At 49.1% G+C, this 22,732-nt stretch overlaps 1 protein-coding gene across 1 annotated transcript in view; it reads left to right on the forward strand.

The window, feature by feature from the left end:
* Nucleotides 1-986: 986 nt before the first annotated feature.
* The window catches only part of Urb1 (URB1 ribosome biogenesis homolog), a 54,414-nt gene continuing 32,668 nt past the window's right edge, over nucleotides 987-22,732 (forward strand). The window contains exons 1-14 of the mRNA XM_040750517.1: nucleotides 987-1,190; nucleotides 4,941-5,080; nucleotides 5,932-6,083; nucleotides 6,704-6,836; nucleotides 10,599-10,695; nucleotides 12,262-12,347; nucleotides 13,668-13,802; nucleotides 14,722-14,846; nucleotides 17,410-17,605; nucleotides 18,267-18,404; nucleotides 19,461-19,634; nucleotides 20,389-20,518; nucleotides 21,279-21,395; nucleotides 22,467-22,579. Of these exons, the coding sequence (XP_040606451.1) occupies nucleotides 1,058-1,190; nucleotides 4,941-5,080; nucleotides 5,932-6,083; nucleotides 6,704-6,836; nucleotides 10,599-10,695; nucleotides 12,262-12,347; nucleotides 13,668-13,802; nucleotides 14,722-14,846; nucleotides 17,410-17,605; nucleotides 18,267-18,404; nucleotides 19,461-19,634; nucleotides 20,389-20,518; nucleotides 21,279-21,395; nucleotides 22,467-22,579 (1,869 nt within the window). The 5' untranslated portion in view covers nucleotides 987-1,057. The remainder of the gene's footprint in view (nucleotides 1,191-4,940; nucleotides 5,081-5,931; nucleotides 6,084-6,703; nucleotides 6,837-10,598; nucleotides 10,696-12,261; nucleotides 12,348-13,667; nucleotides 13,803-14,721; nucleotides 14,847-17,409; nucleotides 17,606-18,266; nucleotides 18,405-19,460; nucleotides 19,635-20,388; nucleotides 20,519-21,278; nucleotides 21,396-22,466; nucleotides 22,580-22,732) is intronic.

Raw genomic sequence — 22,732 nt, forward strand, 5'->3', positions numbered from 1 at the left:
GGCAATGAATGTTAATCACCGAGGAGCATCTGTGTGGACATCTAGTTACAAACCTGTCTTTATCCTCTTCTCTTAATATTATTACATGGCTTTGGTTAATTTATTTTTCTGCCTGAACTATGATGAAGGAATTTCCACAGGTGCAATAGTCTTTCTAGTCTACAGGCTCAGAGTTAAAGACATCATAGTTAAAGATATCATAGTTAAAGACAATCGAGGTAGCCTCAGGGACCACATTCTTAGATGCTTTAAAAACACAAGGCAGTGTCTCCTCAGCCTAGAAGAATACAACAGGGAATTTCAGGAACCATCAAATTGCCCAACTGACAGCTTAGTTCGGGGTTTTGAATACATATCCCGGTATTAATAAGAATCTGGTATTTTTAAAATGTAGCTGCCCGTTTTTACTCATTTTTACTGTCCCACATTATGCCAGAGAATTTAATGCAGCTTGTAAATCAATAGTTGACAACAACAACAAAACACAGTTCTTTAAACATTGCATTACTCGGTGTTCTCCAGCCCAGGACTGCGGAGAGCGCGCTTTGCAGTCTGCATTTTAGTGAGGGAGCGGAGTTGCGGACACCGTACTTAAATCACACTTTCTTTGGTCCCTCCTGGCATTCAGCACTACAAGGAGCTCATGAGTCTGGGGAAGCTCTTTGTGGGCGTCAGGGGGAGACCTTCGGGAGGGGTCTGGGAATTCTTCTGGCTCAGGGACCCCAACTGCTCTGCCAGCACCGGGGAAGCTCTTAGGTCCGCCCAGCAGGAGATCCCCGTGCCCTCCAGGCCCCGCCCCCAGCACTAGGCCCCGCCCAGACCGGCCCAAAGACTCTGCCCCCAGCACGCCCCGCCCTTCAGGTATTTTTCTCTCCACTCCCCCGCCTCCAGCAGGCCCCGCCCTTTCCGCCGCTCTCCACCCTAAGCCCGCCTCTTCCCCCGGCTTCCCCGCTCAGGCCCCGCCTTTTCCTCTGGGTCCGCCCCGTCCTTGGCGCCGGCGGTTCCGGTCGCGTGGGTTTTGCGAGCGTGCTGCGGTCCGGGGCTGGCGGCGTGCGCCATGGGGGTCCCCAAGAGGAAGGCTTCGGGGGGCGCGGCGGCCCCCGCGGGCCCGGCCAAGCGAGCCCGTGCGGAGGAGCTCACGGGCGTGCGGTTCAAGACCCAGCTGAGGGACGCGCAGGGCCCGGCGCCTGGTGAGTGGGGCGGGCGCAGCCGAGCCGACCCCTCTCCCCGGCTTCCGGGCTTTGACAGCCGCGGCTCCGGTGGGCAGGAGACGGGGTCCCCGGCCCTGCACGTCCGTGCCGGCGCCGACGGCGGCCCTGGACAGCCCGGGACTGTCGGGAGAGGGAGGGAGGGCTCCCCGTCAGCCCGAGACTTCAGGGGGCGTCCGTCCCCTTCCGCTCTCCTCAGCAGCTGTCAGCCCTAGTGACGGCGGGGTGTCACGCGTGGCAAGCCCCATAAGGACCCCTGAGGACCTGCAGCTCCTGGTCCAGGGTCCAGGGCCGGACTGAGACGGGCCCGCGTCTGCACCTTAGAAGCTTCGCTCGGTGGCGAGCGTGAGCGCACCTCACAGCCCCTTACCGTCCTGTGAGGAGACGTTGGTTCTCAGGGAAGCCACAGTTGAGCAAAATAAGACAGTGAAATATTTCCCTCGGCTAAGTAAATTGCTGAGTTAATCGAGCGTCGCGGGGCTTGATGGTGCGCGCCCTTGGTTCAGCACTTTGAGAGGGAGGCAGAGGCAGGAGGGACCTCCGTGAGTTCGAGGCTAGCCTGATCCACCTAACAAGTTCCAAACCAATTACACCTGACTTCCTATATTAGAAATGCTAGAAGGTCAGGGACGGGGCTGGAACTTGTGAAAGGTGACATTGCTACCCTGTCGGTGTCAGTAAACTCAGTAAACACCATATGGCGAGAGTGTTTCAAAAATTGTTCTCTCTCTCTCTCTCTCTCTCTCTCTCTCTCTCTCTCTCTCTGCCATCTCTCAAAAGTGTTCTCAACTCATTTTTTTCTTACAGTTTTTATTTATTTATTTATTGGTTTTTCGAGACAGGGTTTCTCTGTATTGTTTTGGAGGCTGTCCTGGAACTCGCTCTTGTAGATCAGGCTGGCCTCGAACTCACAGAGATCCGCCTGCCTCTGCCTCCCGAGTGCTGGGATTAAAGGCATGCGCCATCACCGCCCGGCACAGTTTTTATTTTTAAATTTTGGCGCCCACCCTTGATAGTCTGCTGGGAAGACGATGCCCTCCTCAGAATCCAGCGCCCGCCCTTGTAGTTGCCACTTGGCAGCAGCTGCTGTTTGTTAGGTAGAGATGAAATGGGAGAGTAAGAGTCTGACCCGGTCTTGCCGTTGTGGGTCTGACAGTCAGTTTGGGAAAGCAGTGCTCAGTAAAGCCACACAGTCACAAGTCCTCCAGAGGAGCCAGCTGTGCGTTGTGTCATGGGCCTGGGACCCTAATCTGTGAGACTGAAGAAGGTTTCCCCAAGGAAGTGGGTTTTCAAGATTGTAGAAAGGACAGGAGGCTCTCTGGCGGGAGAAGAGCGAGCCTGCTTCCTGTAAAGTGCTATGTTCCTATGTCGGGGTCGAGCTGGAGCGCATCATGCCAGCCGAGCGCATCATGCCAGCCGGGCGTGCACCAGAGGGGCAGCCAGGTCGAAAGGTTAGCAAAGCGGAAGTCAGCGGGTGAATGTGGGAATGTGTGGATTCCTTCGGTGGGGAGGAGCTTTGGGGTTCCGTTGGCAGAGGGGGCTCCGTGGGCCAGTGTCGGGGTTAAAGTGATGGTCAGTGAGTCGGGATTCTAGATCTAGAAAGGGTCTGCTGAAGTCCGATTCTCTTAAAAGTGTCTGCCCCTTCACGGTGATGAAGCCGGCCATCCTGTGAGTGTGACATGCTCGGCTTAAATGTGGTCCCTGTCCCTTGTCACCTACGTGTGCCTTCCCGAGCCCTCCTTGTGCCGCAGCCATCCCTTGGCCCGTGGTCCTCCCGCGTGTCCCTGGAGCCTATCAGTTGCCCAGGCTTGGGCCCTTTTCGTAGACCCTGTTACGCGTGCATCGTGAGGCGGTCTTAAAACTGCTGCTCTGACCGTGTTGCTCCTCTCGAGGCGTCTTTTGGTGCGATCGTACTGCACTTGTTAATGACCAAAGTCATCACCACCGCTCCGTCTACCCACTTGCTGGTCTTCACCGCAGGCCACCCTCCCCCTCATCCAATACCAGTCTTGCTGTTCCTACCCTCACTGTTCCCCCAGGCCTGGGGCTTCTCTTGTCCCTCATGTCATTGTCGGGCGGCTGGACTGCGCAGACACCGTCCTCCCTTGGTCAGAATCCCATTCTACCGTCCCGAACTCCTGTCAGTCAGCCTTCCCCTTCTCTCCTCACAGCTCTCGGTAGAGTTTGTAATACACGTCTGTTTAAGTGAGCGATAGGTCCATAACCTATGTCCATGGACTGCGTTCTGGCCTCATTCACGCCACGTTTTACCACATTGGTGGAGACCATTTACAGCTGGTTCACTACCAGCACATCCCAGGTCTGGTATATATATATATATATATATGTGGTGGGTGCTCAGTAATCGGGAATGGAAAGATGGGGGTAGAGCTGGCAAGTGTAACAGGTGAGCAGTTCCCACCCTAGAACACCCTGCGCTGCCCGGAGATTGAGTTTGGCAAGTGTTCTCTAAGAAAGAGTTAGCACTTGGATTCTATGCTGTATTGAAGAGGAGTAGGTGTTGTGAGTGACTCTAGGGCCCCTGAGGGTAGATCCCCTGGGACACTGGGACACCTTTGTCAGAATGTCATGGCCCTTGCTCATTGTCTCACTTGGCTGTGCTGCTGCAGGTGCCTAAGGTAACAGCACTGCTTAGACAGGGTGCTTGGAAATGGCTAAGCAGCGAGGATGTGCAGCAACGCTGCCCTCGTCGTAAAGTGAGGTTGGAAAAGGCCTTGTGCGGTTAGACAGGGTGCTTGGAGATGGCTAAGCAGCGAGGATGTGCAGCAACGCTGCTCTTGTCGTAAAGTGAGGTTGGAAAAGGCCTTGTGCGGTTAGCAGAGACCTGAATGTGAGCAGATGTCACCTCAGTGCTGCTGGCTTTGAAGGGTTTCCTTTGTGCTGTATGTGAACCAGAGTTAGCTCTTTATACTTTGTAAGCCTTATTGGGTAGGTTCCTTGCCCCTGCTCATTTCACAGTAAGGTACCCAGAACTCAGCGTTCAGTGACTTGCTCACCACCATGAAGCTAGTAGGTGGCTACTCTAGGATGTAGGTCCAGGTGTTTGGGTCAAGCTTATGTTTCTGCCTGATATGGTCTTACCTAGCATGTTCATAATGTGAGGCTCCTTGATCCTCACACCTGACCAGACGTTACAGAATGGCTTGAATCAGCTCATAGAGCTGCTGTCCAAGAAGAAAGATATGGTTGACTCTACTCAGCTTATGGCCCTCAGCTGCAGAATCAAGTCCTCTTCTAGGGCTAGAGCCAGGATTGCAGCCCGAGTTTGCCCACCTCATTTAAGTGTTTTCCATAGACTGCACACTAGATGATAAGCAACATTTAAGTTCTTGAAGTTCCGGATAGAAAGAACTTAATATCCTGTGCATGAAGGCTCTTCCTGGCCTGCACACAGTTTCCTCTCGCTGACCTCATGTGACATCACCTTTTCAAAGAGGGTCTCTCTGGTGTCCCTTCTTGTCATTAGGACACCAATCCTATGGGATTGGGGCATCAGCCTGGTGCTCAATCATCTTTAACTGTCTCTTAGAAGCCCTGTCCTCAGATAGTCCTGTAGGAGTTACAGCCTTAACATGAACCTTCAGTTCAGTGGGTTCTCTGCCTCTTTGGGCACGTTAGAGTGTGAGACTCGCAGAACAAGGGAACTGGTGTTGTGGTGGCTGTGATGGTTTCGGGGGAGGTGTCCTATCCATCTCTTAACTCTTATTTCAGCTTTGGAAGCCTTCATTTCTGCTGCCAAGCAACTACCACGGGAAGACATGTGTGATGTCGTTGAGGGCTACATCAAGATTTCCATGGAGTGTGCAGAAATCTTCCAGCTCCTGAGTGGAGAGAAGCGGCCCGAGAGTGAAGTAGGTTGTTTGTTGCTTGTGTGATGGAGAGAGAGAAGTCAGTGTTGTGGCACTGAGCTTGGCAGAGTGTGATATCCATGTCTCGGGCAGTACCAGCTCCCTACAGAAAGTGGTCTCCTGTCCCAGTGCTTTGCCTCTGTGGCCTTTGAAAACATTCTGAAGGGACATAGCAGCTTCTCTTTAGTAGTTTATAAACAGCGTCATAATTCAAGGTTACAGTTTTACAATGTTTATTCATTTATTTTTATGTGTATGAGTGCTTTGCCTGTGTGTGTGTGTGTGTGTGTGTGTGTGTGTGTGTGTGTGTGTGTGTGTGTGTACCACATGCATGTTTAGTGCCACAGAAGCTAGGAGAGGGTGTTTGATCTCTTGGAACCGGAGTGCAGACAATTGTGAACTGTCATGTGGGTGCTGGGAACTGAACTCAGGTCTTCTCCAGGAGCAGCCAGTGCTTTCAGCTGCTGAGCTGTCTCTCCAGCCCTAGGGTTGTAGATTCTTAGAGGCACTGGTTTACTATGCCAATAAGAAGGTGCCCTGTTTCAGACTCGGAACACAGTGGAGTTGATTGGTTTCAAAGATGCTGGACTTCATGTTGTCAGGCTGTAGGACCAAATGTCCTCAGACTAGTGAGTTTCAATCTCAATAGGGTTTTGTCCTTTGCTTTCATCTAGTGAAACTGTAAGCAACCTCTTGACTGTTTCTAGTTTAGAGCCTGGGTCTTGGCAGGTGAGGCTGTTAAGCTCTCTCCTGCTACTCTCTGTTATTTGGCTCAGGATCTGGGGGAGGCCTAACTGCGTAACTTCTTAAGACAAGAATGAAATGATGAGTAGTGTTCAATTACACCTTTGCAGGTGCTGTTAATATTTCAAGTTTTTGAGGCCATATTACTGAGGACAGCCAGTGATCTTACGCACTTCCACGTGGTGGGTACCAATGTCGTGAAGAAGCTACTGAACAACCACATGAAGCTCCTGTGCGAGTCCCTGTATGCGTCTGGCTACCGGTGAGTCACTGCCTTTGTGCTGGCTGGGTGCTGGGACTTTGGCCGTGTCTCCGCTCCCCCTTCATCAGTGACCAGCAGGGACTGTTGCTGACTTCTCTCTCCCACCAAGTGTCCCTTCTGCTGTAGCCTTCTTGTAGCTTTCCTCACTGTCCTGGACTCAGACATTCCTCACATAGCCTCGCCTGCCTAGACGGTGTCCCCGAAATGCAGTGACTGAGATGTGGCTGCTCATCATTGACAGTCACTTGAGAGATAAAGTGTTCATTTTTAGCACCAGACATGATGGCTCACACCTTAATTCCAGCACTCAAGAGGCAGAGGCATGCAGATCTGTGAGTTCAAGACCAGCTTAGTGTTTTCATAGTGGGTTCCCCTTCAGCCATGGCTACATACATAGTGAAACTCTGCTTCAAATAATAACAGTAATTTTCTCATCTTTGCTTTAGGATCTTCCCTTGGCTTTTTAGTTCCTTTTAAAGTTTTTGTTGTGCTTAAAAAATACAGAAGAAAAGAACATTCATACTTCTTTCTTTTTCCTGGTTTTGGGTAGCAAATCCTAAACTGGGCTTCCTGATAGTGCTGTCCCTGTTCCTCACACTTGGTTTCTTGTCCCTGTGCAGGTTGGCTCGAGCCTGCCTGGATCTGATGGCTGCCATGGTAACCCAGGGTCCTGAAGCCGCCAGGGATATGTGCAGCTGCTTTGATTTGAATAAAAAAACCTTGTATACCCTGGCAACCAAGAGAGATTCAAAGGTGAGACCCCCCAGTGTCATGCTTGTCCATAATTCCCTTCCCTTGGGGAGTCTTTGGTGATCACTTTCCTCCTCCCCTCCCTTGGCTCCCGTACCTGCCAAACACTGTGCCTTTGAGTAGGGCAGTATCCTTTCCCTACCCGCTACCCTGGATTTGATGGGGCCAGTGCCTCAACAGAGCCTGAACAGTTGGGACATCCAGGCAGGAAGATCTGGGCCTCCCTGAGGGAACGCGGTTGGCTTAGTGGCTTAGGACTCTGCGCTGGGAGGATAATATGTAAGCACCTTCTCTTGTGGGTGACTACAGGAGCCTTGCTCTGCTCCAGCTGTGAGTTTTCACAGCTCCCAGGTCTCTTGTCCACTCTAGAGGAACCCTTTGGACTCAGCCCAAAAGGTAGAGACTGGATACGCCGGTGTGAATGGGGTGGGAGTGCTCTGTTTTCAGGGGCACTGAAGGGCTCGCTGGTAGCTCTAGAGGTGACACAAAACACAACCACACAGGAGCCAACTGCAGGTCTTGGTGGTACCTGTCCTGTTCGCCAGATTGGCGCCTCATGGTGCTCCGTGGTGTGCACAGCCAGGCCCCAGTGCTCCCCTCTTCCTGAGAATGGAGTACAGTGAACACGTCCCCCACTCACTGAGGTGGAGAACTGTGTTGCTCTACATCTCTTGTATAACAGTGTGCTAGCTGGTTGTCCCAGTATGTCTGGGGATTAAATTTCTTAATTGCTAGGAAGTAGACCGAAGGAATACTAATAATGCCATGTAACTTTTATGGCTCTATGACATTGCCTGGTATTGAGGGTTTTACAGAATTACAAGTAAAGCAGTCTCTGAGAGAAGAAAGTTCAGGTTTTAGTGTCTCTTAGATACTGTGCTTAATTAACATGTCAACAAACTCCCATCTGTGGGTAAAGGCTTTGGACATGAACTGCATTTGTAATGAATGGGAAGAGTGTTTGTTGTTTGCACGGAAGGCCAGTGTCAAAGCTCTTTGTCTTGTCTGGCAGCGAGCCTAGCACTGATTGTTTATCAGATAATCTATCCTCCCCACTCCCTGATTTAGTTATCATAGCTGTCTGAGTAAAGTAGCCTGTTGTACCAGGCCACCCAGACAGCCTGGACAATATGGAAAAGTCCAGCTAGGGCTGCCCCTCCCACACTCTGGCTACAGCAGCTGGTTCACCTCAGGCTCCCAGGTGGGCTGTTTCACCTTGAAAGTGTTTGTGGTTTTTGTGTGTGATCTACAGAAGCTACCTTAGGTGCTCTGTATGTGTGGTCAGCAATGTCTAGACATTAAGGTTTTCCACATATATCAGAGGCATTAAAAATAGAACGGCACCAGGAACCCCGTGTTCTGGTTTTAGCTAGTGTCAGCCACCTTTACCCACTTAACACCCCACCTTTTCAGTTGACTTTTATAGCAAATCCCAGGCGGGAGTCCTATTTCAGTATAAATATTTCAGCATGTGCTCTTAGCAGAAGAGTGTCTTTTGAAAAACAAAACCACAATGCCATTATGGCACTGTCACCATTAATAATTTCTTACCATGAACACCCAGTTTGGTCTTTGTATCTTCCTGTCTCAAAAACCATTTTTATACTTGTTGGTTCCAACTGGATCCAAATAAGATCCATTTGTTTGTTGGTAGGTTTGTTGGGTGACTTTAAATATCTTAAATGCTCGACTTGCCCCTTCTGTTTTTTTTTTTGTTTGTTTGTTTGTTTTGTTTTGTTTTGATTTTGTTTTTGGTTTTTCGAGACAGGGTTTCTCTGTGGCTTTGGAGGCTGTCCTGGAACTCGCTCTGTAGACCAGGCTGACCTCGAACTCACAGAGATCCGCCTGCCTCTGCCTCCCGAGTGCTGGGATTAAAGGTGTGTGCCACCAACGCTCTGCTGACTTGCCCCCTTCTTTATTTCATGCCGTATAGCTGGAGATGGAGAGTCATTTCTGGTTTGTAAGGTGCATTTTGTTGTTTCCAAAGAAAGCAGATCATGGCTCTGTTCATCCAGCCAATGAAAGCTTGTTAAACCCCGTGCCAGAGAGTGGTTTTGCCATGTTTTGGTCGCGTTTATAAAGTGTTTTTCAGAACAAGCCCAGGGAAGTTCAGGATGCTTCCTTTCTGGGGTGACAGCCCTGTGAGATCATAGAGTAGGAATGAGGAAAAGGCACAGGCTGTCTGTCAGTGGGAGTGAGAGGCCTCCGAAGGGTCTGGGAGTGGAGACCTGCTGTGGTCAGCCTACGGAGGTGGGTGCTCCTGTCTCTGAGATTTGTCAGGCTAGTTTCTCTACAGTGTAGGAACCTGAGATTGGAGGTTGGTTGGGGTGTAGATGGAAACCAACAGGTGGGAACCAGATTCCTTTCATTTAGAAATTCTTGGTTGGAGGAACCCACAGGAAGATCTAGTCTAACTCCACTGTGTACCCATAGTCTCGAAAAATCTAGAGTGACAACAGAGTGGGACTAGGGATTCCAGAGCCCTGACTTTCAGTATTACATTGCATGCTGCTGCTGCTGCTGCTGTTGCACTGGGCTTTTCTAACTCATTTGCAAAGTGGGCATGTCCATCCCCACCCTCTCCCCCCGTTCCATCCCCTGTCCCATATCCCTACCCCCCATCCCCCGCCCCCCCGCCTGGGGATGAGAGCTGAGTGAGATGACAGCGATTCAGAGTTGACTGTAGTGCCTGACATGCATGGAGCAGGAACCAGTAAACATTGTCATTGTCCTCACTGCCACCACCTCTTCTGTTGCTGCTAGGTGGGCCAGAAAGGTCTGTAAGCAGTGGCGCTGACTTCTTGGTCTTACCAGGCACTCAAAACCGTTTTCTATCATAATATTTCTTGGCAATGCATTAAGGCATCTTGGAATAATTGGGAATTGGAAAAGGTTTTCAGTTTAAGTGGTGGAGGCTCTAAGTACACATTCCAGTGCTGGAGCAGCTGTGGAGACCTGTGCCTTCTCTTCCTTGTGTTGAGCTGTGACTGTGTCTTAACAACACTGGGAGGTAAAACTGATCACATCGTACAAGTAAACACCAGAACAAGAGACAAAAATGCAGGTCCTGCCTGCCACACTCTCAGGAAAGCCTGCAAACTTTAGGGCCCACAAGGAGATAGCAGGATATAACTCAGTTGTCTATTATACATCAGTGTTGCCTTCAGTCTGGTCGCTGACTTCTGGGAGCCTTTGGCAACTGCTCTGTTCTCACTGTCATGATCTTTGTGTCCCGCCTTGCTGGGTCATGCTGATGCCTGTGGGCTGTATCCTGGGCTGTCCATGGGTTTATAACATGAAGCATCTGTGCTTTGGTTTTTAGTGCAATTTAATAACTTGCAATATTTAATAAAAACCAGATATCACCACATTGGCCTCTCATCAAAGCAGTGCCGTGTTTCCATTATCTCTGGCTTTTCTAAAGCATGATAGATTGTTTTCATTAGCAAGCCAAAGGGAATGGATCCCCGCAGAACTAAGGCTCTTTGGCCCTGTCCTAGAGTGAACTAAAGAAACTCTTGTCATAAGTCAGGGAAGGGGCACATCTGTTTTCAGCCATACTTTTATAGAGAACAGGACTAAAGAGAGAGAGAAAGGCAGAGGGGATGCACAGAAAACTTGCTTCCCGTGAAGAATGAGGAATCCCCGTGCTGAGCCCGGAGACAAGCTCAGGAGGCTGGTGACACTAAGCGGGGAGGTGTGCATGCCTTCTGGGTTGTGTCTCTAATGGCTGCGTGTGACATGTGAGTCTCCTTTGTCCTCCAGGGGGTGCATGACGTCCGGCTGGCCTACATCCAGTTCGCCCTCTCCTTCCTAATTGCGGGTGATGACAACACTATAGGTCAAGTCCTGGAGCTAAAAGGTGGGAGCTGGGAGAAACCTACCACAAGTGGTTTCTTCCAAAAGAGTCTGCGGCTGCTGTGGCTGCGGTGGCTGTGACTGCAGAGCTCAGAGGACGTGTCGGGGCGAGGCTCCGGGCGGTGTGTGTTGACAGCACTGCTGGTGCCCTTTGAGGCTGCTTGGAGTGCTGAGCACAGCCTGAGGCAGATGAGGAAGAAATGCGCAGAATCATTGCCCGACTGCCTGACTTCCTTGGCATCTGGAGCTTTAACCTGTTTATGTGTGTGTCTGTTTTTATGTGTGGGTGTTTTCCCTGTATGTGCCTGTACGCCACATGCGTGTGCTGCCTGCAGAGGACGGAAGAGGGCATCAGACACACTGGCTCTGGAGTTAGCAACAGTTTTCATCTGCTAATGTGGGTGCTGGGAATCAAACCTGGGTCCTTTGGAAGAGCAGCTTGTGCCTGTAACCACTGAGCCATCTCTCCAGTCCCAGTAACTGCATTTTTAAAAGTGAAGTATAAGGGATTGGGATATATATAGCTCAGTGGTATAGCACTTACTTGGCATGTACAAGGAGTTTGATTCCTTGCATCATAATAAGTAGAACAGACAGATAAATTTAATTACCTTATGGCTTCACTCCATGTTGTCAGAGCATCAAGGCACCAGGGAGCTCCAGTTTGACCACTTCTGAAGACAGCCTCCTCAGTGCGAGACTTGTTATAGTCTGTTAGGAACATTGGTGTCTTATTAAGCATTTCAAAAAGATGGAGGATGACAGTCCTGGGCTAGGGCATGGCAGTTGCTCAGTCAGAGTTCAGAATCACACCCTTATGTCCTGGCGGAACACTGGACTGAGTCCTTGGAGGAGTCCCCATGTGCTACAGCCTAAGTGTTTGGTGACCGGCCCTGCCTCCCCCAGGACAGGGAACCTGAGTTTCTCTCAGCAGTGAGAGTAAGAGTAGAGGCGAGACTGTATGTGGCCAGCCTGGGCTGCGTGGTGGCTCTGATGCTGTTGTGACAGCGTTACAGGAGGAGATAGATGTACTGAATTTGCTTAGGGTCTGCATTGGTAGTTTCTTGTTGCTGTGACAAAGTACCTGTCAGAGGCAAGTTAAGGATGGAGGGTGTTTTGGCTTGTACTTTTTGGGAGCAGTCTTTCATGGTGGCAGGAGCTCAGGGCAGCTGGTGACATTGAGTCCGTGGGCAGGAAGCAAAGAGAGAAGAGTGTTGGCATTCAGCTCACCTTCTCCTTTCTGTTCAGTCAGGGAGCCCGGCCATGGCATGGTGTTGTTCACAAGCAGGGCGGTCTTCCCTCTTCTCTTAAATCTTGTGGGAGGAAGCACCTTCCTAGACATGTCCAGAGTTTGTTTCAAGCTGACAATGAGAATTGGCCACCGTAGACCCTCAGACAGTTTTCCCCTGCTCTTTCCAGGAACTAGCTCAGGGTTAGGCTGGGGTGTTATGGTTTCTCTGTGGTCACCTCATCCTCCTGGCCCCTCCCTAAAGAATTTGAACATGGTGTGGTGTTGTTTGCTCTTCATTTCAAAGTAGCTCAGAGTTTAATTCTCAACTTTTATTTTCAGAATTTATCCCATGCATTTTTAGCTCAGGCATAAAGGAGGACAAGATTTCTACCATCAACATTTTGTTATCTACACTGAAAACAAAGGTATGTATCTGTTTCTTTGAGGATGCCTAAAGGCTTCCCCATACCCCCACTCCCCATCCCCCTCCTGCCCCCATGTGTTTTAGGGTTAAGCTTCCTGTGAGGTAGTTTGGACAACAGCTTCTTAGGCTTATACTTGGCCTTGGTGGGAGTTAGTCCTGGAGCCAGAGATTAAAGAAGAGCTGGAGCTCAAGCAGCCTGGCCTCTTGTGTTACCCTAAAAACAAAGCTGCCAGTCTGCAGTTCATAGTGACTCAGCTGCAGTATCTTGGGCTGTAAATGCAAATGATACTTTCTTTACACATCTGCCCAAGTGTTCATTTGAGTCATGTTGCACATTCTGCCCTTTTCGGTTATCTTAAACATTTTAAAACTTGGTGAGGGGATCATGGCTTTTATATAGAGATACTTTCGTTGATCAGTGAAGAAACTGACCCTCCAGAATTTAAAGTTGGAAGCCAGTGCTTCAAAAGAGGCTAATAGCACGCACAACACATTAGATAATATTTACTGTAGTGATTCTCAACTAAAGGTTTGACTTCTCCACCAGGGGATAACATTTGCAAGTGTCTGGAGATAGTTTTGATTGTCACGATGGGACAGTCCACTGGTCCTTTGTGAATGAGACCAGTGATGTTGCAACATATCCTACAGCACAGCTCCCAGAGTGGAGGTCAAGAACCCCTTTACTTGAACTTATGGTTGGTCTTTGAAGTAGAACCACCCAAGGATACATTTGGAATACATGTTCCTGGACTACAGTGACAGGGATTTAGGGGTAGCTCTGGGTGGTGCTGAGATCTTGATCTGGGTCCTATTTATAAGAGCCAGTGCCTACTCCCTAGACAGATGTGTTGAAACTGTTTAACAGGATGCTGATTGTCTTTGTGGGGAATAGCCAGAGTGTGGGACCAGCAATACACCACAGGAACAGTGACATCACTTATGGTTCAGTCAGAGCGCAGAATGGTAAAGCCCTCTAAAATGATGCTCTGATGAAATTTTGAATGGTGTGAGAAGAGCTGAACCATACAAATAAAGGAAACATCCGATCAACCAGTAAATATAACCTCAGGTAAAAAAGAAAACCAGTTAGTACACACGTGTGCTTTGTGGGTGTAACTAAAACTAAACACACCAGAATAGTGAGTAGGTAGTCTTAAGATATTTGAGAATGTTGGCAGATTCTGTTTCTCTTTCTGATTTTCCTTTTCTTTGGTAATTTATCTTCCCTTGGCACACATACTTTTATAATAGTAGAAATAGTGAGCAGTATTATAAAAATTATTGGCTTTCTTTTTCTTTCTCTTCTTACTATATCCAGGTAATTCACAATAAAAACATCACAAAAACCCAGAAGGTGCGTTTCTTTACGGGGCAGCTTCTGAACCACATAGCTTCTCTCTACAACTGGAATGGGATCACTGATGTTGCTCCAGAAAACCCAGAGAGCACTGAGGTGAGTCGCTGGATTCCCTTAGCTTTGTCCTTGTGTGTGACCCTCACGGTCAGAAAAAGAAAGCATCCCAACACTACCCTGGACCTCTAAAGAAATCCCATATGATCTGTTTCCTTTGACTTTTGGTTAGATAGGTAAATTAATCCTTTGCAAGATATGACAAAGTTTTTATTCTAGTCTTAGAGAAAACAGTTACCTCCTGCTGAGTGGCATCCTGGCTGCCCCTGCAGCACCTCCCTGGTGGGTTTACAGAGCTAACTTCTCCAGGCTACGTCTTCCTCCTCTTGGTTGGCTCTTCTCCTTTTCCTTTTTAAAATATCCAGCTTTTGTAGTGTAACTTTCTTATTTCAGAACTCTGTCTAGAAGACCTCTCATTTTGTTTATTGACAGAGATAGTTTATGTTGTGATTGTTAATTGATTGCTAAATTAAAAGTCTCCCTCATATTGGCCTAAGCCTAGCATTCATCTTGGTTTTCTGTGGATGCTTCTGAACATGGACTTGGCTGGCCTGGTAAGAGCTCAGCTTCCCTGTTAACCAAGTGGTCAAGTAACTCTTGAGAGCCTGCGGTTGCTTCTTGTTATCTTGGTGACTTGCCCATGACCTGTTCTGGACATGCTTTCACCAGGAAGCCCCACAGGCTTCACATAAAAGCACTCACAAATGTGGGATTTTATTCAAAAGCGCAAGACAAAGAAGTCATTTGTGACTTTAAAAGTACAAGTTTAAACTCAGCCCTCTTAAAGTATTGTTTCATGGTAATCAGTGTATGTATGTTTCCTGGATTACTTGTTTGCTTTTTAAACCGACCTCAAGTATTTGCTGTAAAGAGTTTTCTTAGTAGTCATCATCTGGTGACACTGCTCTGCTTTTATTATGTAGGTAGAACTTTGGGATTGATAGTTTGTTAACCCTTCTAGGCGTCTGCTGAAGAGGCGGGGAAAGCCATGGTGAGGGACCTCGTTCACAACTTCCTGATAGATCTCTGTTGTTCTCGAAAGCATGGGATTTGTTTTTATGACGCCTCATTGGGAACTTCTGGCAGGTAAAATACATTGCTGTGTGAACCCATGTGTGTGTTCCTTAAAGGGTGGCATGTCCTGTCCATCCAGTGGAAACCAGCCAAGGGATGGCCCTGGAGCTTAGAGTTAGAATCATGTACAAGATTAAACTTATTTTAGGGGTGATTCTGGGAGACCTAGAGAGTCTCTCCATCAGCCCTTGGGGGCAGAGGGCTCACAGTAGCAATTTGGGCACACAGAAAAAGGAGCATTTACACGGGGAAGGTAGTGCGCATGCGTGTGTGGGTACCTAAAGACAATCGTGTCCTCTGCATCTGATAAAGAGTCTCTAGAGCCGATCTCCCCAGGGAGGGAAGGAAGTCTGCTGACACAGACTTCACAGTAGCCCTGAGCTCTGTTACCACATAGAGGGCAAGGCCCTTGCCTTGTGAGCAGCAGTGCTTGCCCTGGGTGCAAGACATTGGATTCTGAAGCTGATCCATGTGATGGCTGAGCCCCCCGCGCCTCCAACATGCTCCCATTGGGTAGGACATCAAAGTGACATTTTGTGTGTGTGTGTTTTTCTTCATTCAGTTATGAGATTTTATCAGTGAGGTAGGAAGTCCAATCTAATGGTATTAATTCTTTTGGATGTGTTTTTGTAGTCAGATAACTGTATGTCTTTGCTTTTTTTCTCTAACAACGTAAGCAATCAGTCTGCCCCACCTTTATTCAGTAGCAAAAATATGAGCATGTTTTCTAGTCCATAGTGATTTATTTTCCTCCTCTTGTCTGCATAGCATGTCCTTTATGAACTCAGGCTCGGTGTGGTGGCATATGCCTTTATAGCATTTGGGAGGCATAGGCAGTTGGATCTCTGTGGGTTCAGTCCCAGTCATAGTGAGTTACAGGACATGAAGAGCTACATAATAGAGACACTTTATAGTGCAGACAAGCAAACACAAAAGAATTCAGTCCTTGTAACTTGGAGTGGCTGTAGGGACTTAATTCATTCCTTCAACATGGTGGCATAGTGGAAAAATCTTCTGCATGTGACTGGATTTGTTTTGAGATTATTTTGATTTAATTTACTGCATTTCCTTTACTTTTTTTTTCTTTTTTTAAAACTTATTATGTATACAGTGTTCTGCCTACATTTATATCTGCATGCCAGAAGAGGGCGCCAGGTCTCATTACAGATGGTTGTGAGCCACCATGTGGTTGCTGGGAATTGAACTCAGGACCTCTGGAAGAGCAGTCAGTGCTCTTAACTTCTGAGCCATCTCTCCAGCCCTTCCTTTACTTTTTAATATTTGTTTTATGTTTTTATTTTCTTCTATATGCTGAGAATCAAACCTAGTGCATTAAGCACTCTGGGAAATTGCTCTACCCCTGAGCTGTATCCCTAGTCCTAATTTTAAAAAACTTAATAGTAGCTATTTTTCTCATCAAAATGAACTAATTTTCCTGTTAAAATGCAGCTTAAGGATTTCAGAATCCAGTACAGTGTTACCCCTTACACACCCCTAAGCATTTCCCCTCTATTACTGTGCCCCTGCAAAAGCCATAGTTAATGTAAGGTTTTTGAAACTATTGGCAAACAATAGGTTTTTATTTAGGGGTTGGGGACCAAACACTGTGCTGGTTGGAAAAGGAAAGAACTGAGGAATTGAAGGCAAAGTGCCCCAGCAGTCATGGGACTCATCCCATCATTTCTTCTGGTCCCCACAAATGTCACAACTTCAGGGAAGCTTATCGTGGTAACCCTTGCTCATAGCCTCTGTCGTCACTGTCATCTTGCCTGGCCAAGGCTTCTGTGACTTTTCTCCACCGTTTACAGTTACTCCTCTGTTCACAGTCTGGTTGGTGAGAAGTGGTCAGAGCGAGACTGGCTATTGCCTAGGATGGTGACTGCCATACAGAGTGGTGAGCAGACAGAGTGGCAGCGTGGAGCAGGGGTGAAGCCTTTTTCTGTGAGGTTCAGATAGTGCATTAAGCTTGGCGGGCCAGTCCCTGACCACCCTGCACTGCCGTGTGACACTGAAGTATCCATAGGTGACGACTTTAAAGATAGGTGGTAGGCCTTAGTATGGCAGCCCTGTGAGCCGCTGAATTAATAAGCAGATGACAAAGCCCAGGTACATCTGGATGCGCAGACTGCTAGGGATCAAGCAGATGTGAAAATAGCCTTTTTTTACGGCTTTGGGCAGATAAAGCCCAGAGCCCTGGAGCTTCAGCTATAGAGATCCTGGGATTGGGGCTTCCTGTTTGAGGCTTAATGTCAGCAGGCCTTGTCTGCTTGCCTTTGTTCATTGGCCAGGTTGGTCCAGAGCTTTCGTACTTCCCACGTGAGCCTCTTGAGCAGTGGTGTTTCAGGAGTGTGTTACCATGCCCAGCTAAAGTGCTTGAAGACACTTTGCTTATTTGGGGACACCGTGGCTCTTTGCCCATGGGATTTCTCCCCTGCGGCTCCTCTGTAGGCCAAGGCTTACCCCATTGGGTACCCTAGAGAAAATGTACTCATTGTCATGTGACTGCTGGAGTGCTCATTGTATTTATTTGAACTTGTCTGGCTGACCTCTCTTGTCCTGTCTCTGTTCCTAACAGAGGAGGAAACCTGACACTCCTGCACTTCTTGTTGGGTTTGAAAACTGCAGCTGGGGATGAGCTGGTGGCCACTCTGGTGGTGAACATCCTGAAGGTGTGCCCAGACCTGCTGACCAAATACTTCAAGGAAGTCACATTTTCCTTTCTCCCAAGAGTGAAGTCCACTTGGCTCAACAACGTGAAGCTGCTGAACAAGGTACAGAGCACAGCGAGCTGTTAGCTGGCAGGGCGGTGTCACACGGAGGAGTGGGCAGTGCGCATGCTGGTCTGCTGGGTGTGCAGGGAAGCCCTGTCTCAGGTAAGGGTTACCTGTACCATGGGGCTTGGGGGCCTGGTCCTCTGTAGCATTGGCTTTTCATGGAGTTGGATTTAGAATTCTCCCTTTTGACTCAGTTGAGCTCATTCCTGATCCTTGGGAGTCACAGCTAGGCTCGCTTGCGTCCTTATGATGTGGCTTGTTTACTGTGTGGCTGGCAATTCCCCTGAGGTCCAGCTTTGACACCTTGAACACATTTGAATGTTGAGTATCTCTGTCTGAAGGATTTTCATGGAACAGCATGGTTAACTGGGCAGTGGTGGTGCACACCTTTAATCCCAGCACTTGAGGCCACAAGCATTTGGATCTCTGTGAGTTCAAAGCCAGCCTGGTCTACAGAGTGAGTTCCAGGACAGCCAGGACTACACAGAGAGGCCCTCTCTAAAAGGATAGTGTGGTTTGTCAGGCGCCTGTCAGTGCAGCCGGGAGTGGCACCGGAAGCCTTGTTAGCGCTAGTGGTGTGTGTAGTGATGAGTGGGTAGTTGGGTTCTTACAGTTAGTACCTCCTTCAGTAACCCAGTCTCTTTCTTCCCTTTCTCAGATCTATGAGGCCCAGCCAGAGATCTCCCGGGCCTTTTGGACCAGAGAGTTTATCCCCTTGCCAAGGCTCCTGGCGATGGTGATGGTGACCGCAGTGCCTTTGGTGTGCAACAAGATCATGTTCACTCAGGCATTAAATGTAAGTCACAGGGATAGAGAGATGGGTCAGGGTTAAGAGCACTGGCTGCTCTTCCAGAGGACCCAGGTTTGGTCCCAGCACACATTGGCTCACAACCATCTGGACTCCAGTTTAGGGCATCTGATGCCTTCTGGCTTCTGCATACATGTGCACAGACAGACATACGTGCAGGCAAAACACACAGATAAAAAATAAAAGAAATTTAAAATGTAAAAACAAAGGTAAGCTCTCTCTTTCTCTGTCTTGCACATACACACACCCACTTTTTGTCTCTGTCTCTCATGAACACACACACACACACACTCTCTCTCTCACACACACACTCTCTCTCACACTCACACACACACATACACACACACACTCTCTCTCACACACACACACACACACACACCCTCTCTCACACACACACTCTCACACACACACACACACACACTCTCTCTCACACACACACCCTCTCACACACACACACACACACACCCTCACACACACACACACACACACACACACACACACACACACACACACACACACACACACCTACTGTTAAGACCTCTGGGGACAAATGACACTTCAGTTTCACATCATTTCCTAGTGGCTAAGAGCTCTTGCTCTTCTTCTAGAGGCGTTCTGGTTGCCAGCACCCGTGTTGGGCAGCTCAGCTTTGTTCTTGTCTTAACAACAGCTCCTCTTAGGAATTAGCTCTGCCATGAGAGCTGTGTTTGTTGGTGACTGAAGCTACCTCCTAAAGGTTCTGTCGCCTGTCAGTAGAGCCTCTGCCATCGTTGTCACAAGGGCGGGCTTCATCTGAGCAGCCTGGCGCGTTTTCTTTCCCTCCTTCGTGTGAGCGCTTCTTGTGGATGCCAGGCAGCTACTGGCACTGAAGACCGTTTGCCCTGGCCGAGTGGTTGTCAGAGAACGTTTACCGAGAAGCACAGGCACCTTCAGGAACTGCTTTCCTGGTGACTGCTGCAGTCAGAATGGATGTCTACGGGGAAGGTCCCCAGTCAGGTGTCCACCTAGAGACATTTATGGGTTTCATTCTCGTTTTCTTCCCAGTTGGACAGCATACCAGTGAAACACACAGCGTTGTCCCTTATCTCGGTCATTTTGAAGAGAGCATTGAAAACAGTTGACCACTGTCTGGATAAAGAGGCTTGGCAAGACTCGGGCGTGTACACAGCTGAGATGATGGAAGACTTTGTTCAGCTCTTCAGAGGGGCCTTGAGCAAGGTTGGTGCAGACCCCTTCACCAAAGGTAGAAGAGACGAAGGGCCATCCTGGGAACATGGGGTGGGAGCCAAGGCATGTGTCGTCTTAGCTGCTGGATAGGAGCAGCTGGTAAAACTGCTTACAGGTCTCACTTAGAGCAGGTCCTGAGTCAGCTAACAGTCAGACATGCACTCGCCTTGGCACAGCACCAGTGGGCTCTGGTTCTGGTGGACCCGGGGCTCACTAGTGGCTGTACCATGCCTCTCCCCCTGCCTGCAAGGGCACACACTGGGTGCTGTGACTCCAGTGAAGAGCGAGCAAAGCTGGAGGGACCCTGCTCTCTCCCATGGCTAATTCTAGTCAGGTATGACTTCTGCACACTGCCCAGAGTGCAGAGCGCCGTGATAGATAGCAAGGTGGCCAGTTACGGGAGCTGTTCCCACCCACTGTCTGGTCGGGTGAAGGAGTGAGCGCAGCTCTAGGATGGACTGCAGAAGCATGCTACAGGCACGAGCCTGTTCTCCCCGCCCCCGTGCGTGTGCACACCACACTGCGCTCACACATGCCGGTGCGTGTGCACACCACACTGCGTTCACACATGCCGGTGCGTGTGCACACCACACTGCGTTCACACATGCCGGTGCGTGTGCACACCACACTGTGTTCACACATGCCGGCGCCGCCTCCCTCTCTGGCTTTGTTTCTGCCTTTTCAGTGATTTCTCTCCATGTTTCACCTGACTGATTTCTATTCTTCACTTCTCTCTCTCGCTTAGATTTTGCCAGATCTCAACACGGTGGTTTGGGTCTGGCAGTCATGTAAAAAACAAGACGTCAAGCAGGAGCCTGGGAACGGGAGGAAGAGCAGTGACAAGACTCCTGCTGTCCCCAGGGCTGCCCAGCAAGGTGAGAGCAGCAGCTGCTTATGCTCTTGCCCTGGGGCAGAGATGACAGGCAGCCTGGGGTGGCTCCTGAGAGGACCCTCAGTAGTTCTGTGTCAAGTCCCCTCTGGCTGTGAAGAGACCTGGTGCCCTTTTTTGTGTAAGGGAAGCATGAGATGGAATTGTACATTGACATTTAGTATCTGTTAGAAATGCATTCAGTCTTTATGCCAGTACCGTGTCTCTCTGAAGACTTGACCACTGGTGCTGTGTGAGTGGTAAGGATGCCACTCTTGTGTTACAATTTGGTGTTGGCGGGTGTGGTGTCTGTATTTACATCTTTTTTTTGTTTGTTTTTTTGTTTTTACGAGACAGGGTTTCTCTGTATTGTTTTGGAGGCTGTCGGGCCAGCCCGGCCTCGAACTCACAGAGATCCACCTGCCTCTGCCTCCCGAGTGCTGGGATTAAAGGCGTGCGCCACCACCGCCCGGCTGTATTTACATCTTGATTGTTCTCATAGCAGCACCATGGGGCAGGGCTTGCTGTGTGTCCTCAGATGAGGACAGGAGAGCCCAGACACTGGTGGCCTTGCCCTGACCAGGCTGCCCCAGTGAAGTGGACTTAACCACCATGTCCGTGGAACAGTCCTTAAATCTAGTTATGATGCTTTCTGTAGCCTGAGTGTTCGGCATGTGGTTGACTAGGGTGTGTAGGATGGATGCTCACCTGATCAGGGACAAAGGGGAAGTATTTGTCCTGACATAAGCTGTCTCCCGTTGATGCAGATGATGCAGAAACCATTCTTCTGAAAGCTGCTCTGCTCCAGGTCATATGCCTCTACCAACAGGTTGTTCCCCACACGGTCATGCAGTACAACTTTGACTTCAGCAAACTCCTAAAAGGTGGGTCTTCAGGGATGGCAGGCAGGCTGCCTCTGTGTCTGCCAGTGGAGATGAAGGACACTCCAGTGAACTATAGTAGAGTCTAGGAGCTGGGAACCAGGAAGGGGTGGTGGGCAGTTTACCAGCCCATGTGATCCACCACCGTTACTTATCTGTACACTATCTCTGTTGATGCTGGCCCCCTTAAGTACACATCATGCGAGCCCTTAGGATATCCGTGAGCGTAGAGAAGGGGAAGCCAAGCAACCCAAGTTAGCTGCTCAGGGCTATCCCCGATGCTCACTCCCAGGCAGGGGTGCATGGGCAGCAGAAAGGAGAGCCCTGTAGTGGGGACATGCCACCCTCTTTGTGCAGAGGTTCATTGGGTGTAGTTACTTCATGATTCACCTCGCTGAGGTTCATACCACCTCATATAAGAGTATCATCATGCTTGTCTGGACATGGCTCCTTGATGGTCTCGTTTGCCTAATAAAATTGACTTTATAATTGGGCTTACAGAAGATGACTTGTAAAAATGCCATTCTTAGAATTTATTTAAGTTATTGAAATAATATTTTTGAGACTTTTAATTAGTGTTTTAATCAGCAGTGAAAAGTTGTCTTTTCCATGAGAATATGAAACTTACAGAAGTGTGGCCACATAGACTTAGCAACTACATCCTTCCCAAGCAAGGGAGGAGGCAAGAGACCAGGGTCCAGGCTCAGGCTCAGTGGTCATAGTCTCTCTCCACAGAATACTTACGGCATGGATAATAGGGCCCATGCCCTGCAGAGACTCCTGGGGTGTTGTAACATTGATGAGTTAGTAACCACACTTGGAGGCGGTGTGGTGTGGTGTGGAGTGCTGACCCCAGCTATAGGATAGGTAGGAATTGGCTGGGGGACACCCAGGCATGTTTTGGGCATGTGGATTCTGACTTTTGTTGGGAGAATTTGACTAGACATCGGGTGGGATGTTCTCACAGCCTGGGCGAGGAAGCATGCAACACAGAGAGCAGACTGCACTCTTCCTTTCTTCTCTGGTCAGTGTCAGCTCTGGGTAACCTTGTGTTTCCCTGATGTCCGTCTGCAGGCGTCATCTCTGAACAGGGCCCTCCTGAGGAGGTCCCCCCCATCTTGCAACACCACATGCTGAAGGTGGCCCTGGAATTGCCTGCTAACAAGTTTATGTGGCTAAAGGCACAGGTAGGCGGTGGAATTTCTATAGTCTTCTGCTGCCAATTCGCTGGGCTGCCCTTTGTCTCCGTCCTTTCACAGTTTTGCCAGTTAACACATTTGAAGATACAGCACGTCACTTCTCCTTTGTTCCGTTCTGGGCATGCAGTCACATGTTTGTTA

This window comes from Mesocricetus auratus, unplaced genomic scaffold, assembly GCF_017639785.1.
Source record: "Mesocricetus auratus isolate SY011 unplaced genomic scaffold, BCM_Maur_2.0 Super-Scaffold_100008, whole genome shotgun sequence".
NCBI lineage: Eukaryota > Metazoa > Chordata > Mammalia > Rodentia > Cricetidae > Mesocricetus > Mesocricetus auratus.